Genomic DNA, 8,107 nt, shown 5'->3' on the forward strand with positions numbered 1-8,107 from the left:
TTTTTTGTTGACTACTAATTTGGCTAGAAATAACATGGGAGATACTTTGCTTTTGATTCATCAAATTGGTGCACTTTGCAAAAACTTGATTATGAGCACTATCAATGAGCCCGACATGATCTTTCAATGTAATTTTGTGCTTCCAATCCCTAAAGCCAGTCTTAGTGAATATATGTCCACCCCCTTGACCACCTCTATCTGGTTTGAATAAGTAGCAATGCAAACAATAAGCCGCATCATTTTCTATACTGTACTTCAACCAATAAAATTCAGAAAACCATTCTCTTTGAAAACACCTATTATCATTTCCTATCCGTCTCCTTGAAAAGTCATGTCCATGTGGCTGACAAGGACCTTTTTGCAAATATGTCATCCTAACATCATTTCTGATATTAGGATCATATGACTCGATAGGGGGACGTTTTCCTGGATCAGATATAAGATCATCTACATTGAATTGAGCCCGAGACTTCTTTGTGCTATTTAATAACTCGAGTGCTCGGCTAGAAGCAGTGGCGGGACTAGAAGCACAACTAGAACTAGGAGAACTAGGTATAGACTTTCGTTTCGGTTGAAAAAATCGTTCCATAATCTGCAAAATGCCCCAATTTAATTTTCAATTACAATTGATTAAAAAATCAACAATTCAACAAAAAAATCCCCTCCACTGATGATCAACAATTCAACAATTTTCATTTTCATTTTCTCAATAGACAATACAATAGGATCCAGTACAATAGCATTAAAGAAGAAAATAAATTAACATCTGGTCTAAATTGTCCAATGGATGCCGTAGAGTGCAGTACAATAGCATTTTCAACTCATTCACAAATTCACTTCGAAGTTCACATAATCAGTAGTGCAAAATATATAAAAATGTATTGCAAATTCAACTCATTCATAGATTCACTTCGAAGTTCACATAATCAGTTAATCACTTTAATAAATTCCCACAAGTATTGCAATTTGCAAAATATATAAAAATGTGAAAATTTTTAGTGCTGGAGCCTGGACTGGAGAGTGCAGCCAAAATGAAATCCAAGATTTTTGGAAAATTAGATCAATATGACAATAGCATGAATCAGAATCACCGAACATCAATAATCAATTCATCAAATAACTAAAAGTTTAAAAGAATCTTGCATTTTTTGAAGAAGACGCCAGACAATCTGGACTCGGCGGTGGCGATCTAGCGGGCGAGTGGCGCTGGTGGCGCACTGGCACTGCAGCGTCTGCTGGCTGCCTCACTGCATGGCTACTGGACGTATGTAAAAAGACGGGGAGTCGGGGTCGGGGAGAGCCCTAGATTGGTAAATGGTATTAATGGTAATCAGGTAATGGATTGGTGGGTGGTAGGCTGGTAGCAATTTGGGGAAAAATATAGGAACCTTCAACCTTGAATCTTCAATTTGGTCACTCCGTCTTCGCCCGTCTCTGCTTCGGGTTGTAAATTGTGGGTATATTGGAGTGGAGCAGGCAGGTCATTTGGGCATCTTTAATGGGCCGGATTTTAAAAAAAAAATTGAAGCCCAAGTGCCCAAGTCCAATAGCCAACAGCCCAACAGGCCAAAAAAAAAAAAAAAAAAAACTGTTTTACCGGAATTCTGATTTCTGAAGGAAAAAAAAACCTGTTTTTCCGGCTGTCGGCGTGGCGGTTCCGGTGAAGCCAGCTAGGGCGGCCCTAGCTGGCCATAAGCTACATTCACCCCTGTATACAAGGTGCTTAAAATTGTCGGTAGATAGTCTATTGATTTTTAGATGATGAATTTAGGAGTCTACACCACTACATATCATGAGATTATAGAGGATAATGTTTTGGGAAACTATAGATATGTATATCTTGCTGATGGAGAACCTATGGATATTGTCAGTATTTGTGATATCAGTTTGAGGATGTCAAATGGGCCTATTTAAAAAATTCATAAGGTAAAATATGTACTTAAGCTAATGTGTAATCTGATCTAAGATGGACAATTTGATGATGAAAATCATAATTTGACTTTCTATATTGGAGCTTTGAAAGTCACAAAGAAACCATGTTGAGAAAGTAAATTTGGAACTCTTTACACGACTTTCAATTGTAGAGACATTGTTGCAGTTGCTGATTCAAATATTAATCCTGATTTTTGGTACAGTAGCCTAGAAAACATGAGTGAAAGAGAATGAAGTACTTCACTTTAAAATGAAGCTACTGAAGGAATTGAAAGGAACCAAAATTTTATCAAATCCTTTCACAAAATTACAAAAATCCTCCATGTTTAAATTAGAGAGAAGATTAAAAGCGAAAGCGTACCTTGATCCATAGATGTAAGTATTTTGAGTAGGTTATGATCTTTCAATTGTTACGTAATTTCCTTGGAATTTCTTCTCTGTAGATAGAGATGCAGAAAAAATAAAATCACCTACAATTGGAAACCATGACACCATGATAAATAATTGCATTATGCAGTTATTAATTTTGTGTTATTTCAAATTGGTCCCTCATCAATTTAAAATAACCTCTTCCGATCTCTACACTTTATTTCCACGACATTTAATACCCATTATTCCGAAAATTGACTTTAACAGATCACTTTATTAACTTTATTAACTAAGCCTTAAAATAGTACCTCACATTTTAATGAATATATACACAAGTATGGCCCCATATGTTGGAATTTTTTCAACAATCTCCCATTGGGCTATACATGTAATATTACAAATGTTCTCAACTTCATGAGCTCGAAATTCAGCTATCATTATTAAGAATATTTCCAAACAATCTCATCCTTCAGTTATATTGATATAGGATCAAAGTGATATTCGTCACATTTAGCGTGACTATATCCATTAATGGTCACGTACACACATACAACGAAATGACATAAATCAATCATGGGAGTGTGGTATGGAAATTACATGTTATGTGATCCGAACAAATCTATTTCCAACTGGTCCAACCTTATTTCTTAATTGAGATCAATACTTAATATAATAACAGAGTGGAATGAGCTGAATACTTTATTTCTATACAGAACAATATCCAAATATACAAATATGCCCCAAAACTATGCATAACGCAATGAGAATACAAACTCCCCTAGAATATGATGTCCTCAAGAAATACAATACCCATACTAGTAGTGTGCTCATGAAAGATCTTAGGTGGCATCCCTTAGTAAGTGGATCAGTAATTATGGAGTTTGTTCCAATGTGCTATATGGAGATCTATCTACTCTGTACTCTTTCTTTCACAACCAAGAATTCAATGTGTTTTGACTTAGATGAGCTTCTGTTGTTGTTTGAATATAGAACTGTTGAGTTGTTTTCAATATATAACTTTAGCGGTCTTTCTATGCCGTTTAGAATGCCTAGATTAGTGACAAAATTTTGTAGCCATATTCCATGGTTAAATGCTTCATAGCATGTTACAAACTCTATTGCCATGGTAGAAGAAACTGTGAGTGTCTGCTTGGCACACTTCTAGGAAATAGCTCATCCAGCTAGCAGATAGATATGGCCTGATGTGAATCTCCTACTATCTTGAAATCCAGCAAAATCAGAATCGAAGTACCCTATGATCTCTAACTGATCCGATCTGCTATACGTAATCATGTAATCCTTTATTCTCTTTAAATACCTCATAACATTTTTGGTGCATTCCAGTTATCCATCCCAGGATTGCTTAAATATCTACTTAGCATTCCAACATTGAATGTTATATATGAACGTGTACAAATTTGAGCATACATTAAACTCCCAATAGCTAATGCACAGGGAATATTTTGCATTTCCTTAACTTCAAGGCCATTTTGTGGGCATTTTTTGAGACTAAAGTTGTCTCCCTTATCGATATAGCTCTTTTGTGACAATTCAAAAATACCTCAAGAACGATCCGATATATCCGAATCCCTAATACAAAAGATGCGTCACCATGATCTTTCATCTCAAAATTCCTTGATAAAGATCTCTTGATGTCGTGCAGCATGCCTATATCGTTAGTGGCAAGCAGTCTGTGATCAACATACAAAACCAAGAAAATATGTTTACTCCCACTGAACTTGTGATACACACAATCATCAACGACATTCTTCTCAAAACCAAATCAATCAATGACATTCATCTCAAAACCAAATGAGATAATTACTTGATGAAATTTGTGGCACCATTGACGAGAAGCTTGCTTGAGCTCATAGATGGATTTCTTTAATTTGCAAACCATATTCTTGGGTTTCGGACATAAAGTTTTCTGGTTGCACAATATAGATCATCTTACCAATTAGCCATTAAGAAACACTGTCTTAACATCCATCTAATGTAACTCGATATCAAAGTGCGCAAAAAGTGTCATAATTGTCCTGAAAGAGTCTTTTGTTGAAATTGGAGAGAAATTCTCTTTGAAATAGATGCCTTACTTTTGGGTAAAGCCTTTAGCCACAAGATGAGCCTTATATCTTTCTACATTACCTTTCAAATCTCTCTTGATTTTAAAAATCCATTTTCAACCAATGGACTTCACACCTTCGAGTAATGCGACAAGATCCCAAACTTTAGTATCTTGCATAGACTTATACTCCTCATTCATGGCATCAATCCACTTTTGAGAGTTAGAACCCTACATAGCCTGATGGAAATTGATTAAATCATCTTCTGCCATCCATTATTTTCCTCATGTTCTTGGAGAATACTATAAAATCAACCAAATAGCACTTTTCCTTTCTATCATGGATCTCCTTAATGGTATTAATTCTTGAGGTTATTGAGTTTATACTTCTAGAATAGTTACCTCATTTTGGATGGAAGGTTCTTCAACATTGTCTTGTTGAGGTTCTGGATATACTTGTTGATCAACATTGGCATAGAAACCTGTATATTGTCAAAAGCAATATTAAGAATCGGAATCGATCCTTCCTCAACTTCTTCCTCAAAGACAATATCTCTAACCTTATTTCTCCTCCCAAACTTAACATCATCAAAAAATGTTGCTATGTCCATTTTAACAATTGACTTAAGTGTGGGATTATAAAATTTATAGCCCCTAGATCCCTCGGAGTAACCAATAAAATAGCTGCTCACTGTTTTGGAATCCAATTTCTTTTCATATGGCCTATAAGGCGTAGCCTCAGCTGAACATCCCCAAATATGAAAATACTTTAGACTAGGCTTTCTACTTGTCCAAAGCTCATAAGGTATTTTGGCAACAGCCTTAGTTGATACTTTGTTCGGATTATAAGTTGTGGCCTTTAATGTCTCTCCCCAGAGTGATTTTGGTAAGGTGGAATGACTAATCATACTCCTTACCGTATCTTTAAGAGTTTTGTTTCATCTTTTAGCTACACCATTCAAGCTGGGCGATCTTGGCATGGTGTATTGTGAGACGATTTCACATTTCTCTAGGTATTTAGCAAATGGTCCTGGATATTATTCACTTGAATCGTCATATCTGCCATAGTACTCACCACCACGGTTAGACCTAATGCTTTTTATCCTTTTTTTGAGTTGATTCTTAACCTCAATTTTAAAAGCTTTAAACACGTCAAGTGACTCAATCTTTTCATGGATGAGATATAGGTACCTATAACTTGAGTAATCGTCTATAAATGATATAAAATATTGTTGACCATTTCAATAAGCCCTAGGAAATGGCCCACAAATATTTGTGTGTATCAATTCTAAGATGTCCGAAGTTTTGTTAGCACCTAATCTCCTTATTTTGTCTGTTTTCCCTTGATATAGTCAATACATATATCAAAATACGTGAAATCAAGGGAATCCAAAATACCATCTGACACAAGTCGTTTAACTCAAGGTTTGAAGATGTGACCTAAATGCTTGTGCCATAATTTTGCTGAGATATCTTTATTTAATTTGCACTTAGTACCACGTGATTCCATATGCAAGGTTTCATTATATGATGCAATAATATCAATTAAATATAGGTTATCATATGTACATAATGAACCAGTATCAATAACACTGAAATTTAATGAAAGACTAAACTAATTGTTTCCGAATAAACAACAGTATCCAGATTATTTTCTACAAAGAAACAAAAGTTAATTTCTGTTTAAAAGACTTTCAAATCCAAATAATAACCAGTTCCTGATAATAACATAAAAGTGCCTATTACATTAACTTTTACCGATTTGTCATCACCTACATAAATGTATCTTTAACCATCACTTGGCCTTCAGTAGCTCAGGCAACCTTGCATAGAAACACTTATTTGAGTAGCAGCACTAGAATCTATCCACCAAGTGTTTTTAGGTATTGAAGCTAAATTATCCTTAGAACAGACCAAAGTAAGAATTGTACCTTTCTTGCACGTCATGCTTGATATTTGATCCAGTCCTTTTGCATATGTTCAATCTTATTACAAAAGAAGCACATCCTTTTGTCTTCCTTCCATTTCTTTTCTGTTGGACCCTTAGGAGTAGCATCATATTCCTTCTTCATTTTCTTGCCCTTATCGGTAGAAGTGCTTGCCAAGTGAGCACTTTCAGTTCTTTCTTACTTCAACCTTTTTTTCTCTGACACACTATATGAAATAAGCTTATTTAGAGACCATTTCTCTTTCTGACAGTTATAACTGGCCTTAAATTGACTAAATTGTGCAAGAAGCTAGATCAATACCAAATATACGAGTAAGTCATCAGATAGCTCAAGCTTTAGCCTTTTAAGTTCAGAAGCAATGTGAGACATCTCCATGATGTACTCCCTTATGTTTTCCTTGCCTTTATAATTTATTGAAATCAAGTTTTGCAAAAGCGTGCTTGTTTCAACCTTATCGTTTTTCTCAAAACGCTTCTCAATTTCGACGAGGAACTCCTTAGCATTAGTTACCCCTTCTGATACTGCACTTCTAAAGGCTTTTTGGTTGCCTCACTTAATGATCATTAGATTCATGCGATTTGAGCAATCCCGCTTCTCAAAGTTCTTCTTTTCATTAGGTGAACTTTCTTCTGTAAGAGAAGTGGATTCCTAAATCCGAAATGCAAAGTCAAGAGCCATACAGCTAAGAACAATCAATATGTTCTCCTTCAAATCCTTACAGTTTTGTCCCATTAAGCATGGGAATAGAATTAATATTGGTAGATATAGTAGTAGCAGATAAATTAGTTGTATATAGAACAAAATAAATAAATAATCATGCTCATATCAATATCCACTTTGATGAACAATAAATTCAAATATTGGTAAATCCCATCTCAAGATACCTAGTGCAACATTAATATCAAATCTTTGGCCAGTAATAATAATTGTAAGTGGTACTCTTGGTGTAATGATCAAACATTGAAAATAACTCCTTTCAAATAATAAACCCATCTTTGGATTGATTTATTATTCATATGAAAACCTTATAATTGTCACACATTCACCATGACAAGTGTGTATGTAATTCAGCCAAATATTAAAATTCATTTAGGTCAGCTAATACTCGTATGAATAAACACACAGAGAGAACATCTAAAAATCCCAAACAAACCAATCTACACAAGAGATGTCATTTTGGTAACATTTTGTTTCAATTAGTTTATTTAAAATTTTAGATAACATTAATTTATCATAAATGATTTACCAAAATATTTGAATTTGATTGTTCCACATAATTAAATCTAAATTGTACCTCTTAAAAAAAAGTCATTAATACCAAAATTTGAGAAAGAAAATCACTAATTTTGCATCATTAGATGTCTATTGAAACTTTAGGGATCTAAGGGTTAATAATTCAAAACTTTAGGGGTCAAAATTTGAAAATTTTAAAACTTTGGGGCCAATTTTAATTAATTATAAACATTGAGGGCTTTAATTGAAAAATTCAAAACTTTAATTACCCAAATTAAATAATTTTCAAACTTTAGAGACTGAATTATTAAATCCATAATTTTAAAGGTCCAACTTGGATGGATTTCAAACTTTAGGGACTAAAATTTAAAATTATATTTTAAAAATAAATACCGCCTTACTTTGCATTCATTGACATACTTTTCTTGAGCATTTAAGTGAGGCATATATTGATATTTTTATTTTTATTTTACCTGTTTCTCTATCTTTAAAAGATCAAATTATTTGATTCTTGAAAAACTTTTGAGTAATCAAAACTCGTAAATATCTCTTATGTCAATCA

The 8,107-nt window shown here is 34.0% G+C and overlaps 1 protein-coding gene across 1 annotated transcript; it reads right to left on the bottom strand.

Moving 5' to 3' along the window:
* Window positions 1-45: 45 nt before the first annotated feature.
* Window positions 46-589, bottom strand: LOC111391053 (the record flags this gene model as incomplete). The annotated part of the gene is made up of 1 exon (XM_023016193.1): window positions 46-589. A coding segment is annotated over exon 1 (544 nt), but the record flags the coding sequence as incomplete, so codon positions are not given.
* Window positions 590-8,107: the final 7,518 nt, after the last annotated feature.

The sequence above is a fragment of the Olea europaea genome, unplaced genomic scaffold (genome assembly GCF_002742605.1).
Source record: "Olea europaea var. sylvestris unplaced genomic scaffold, O_europaea_v1 scaffold7464, whole genome shotgun sequence".
NCBI lineage: Eukaryota > Viridiplantae > Streptophyta > Magnoliopsida > Lamiales > Oleaceae > Olea > Olea europaea.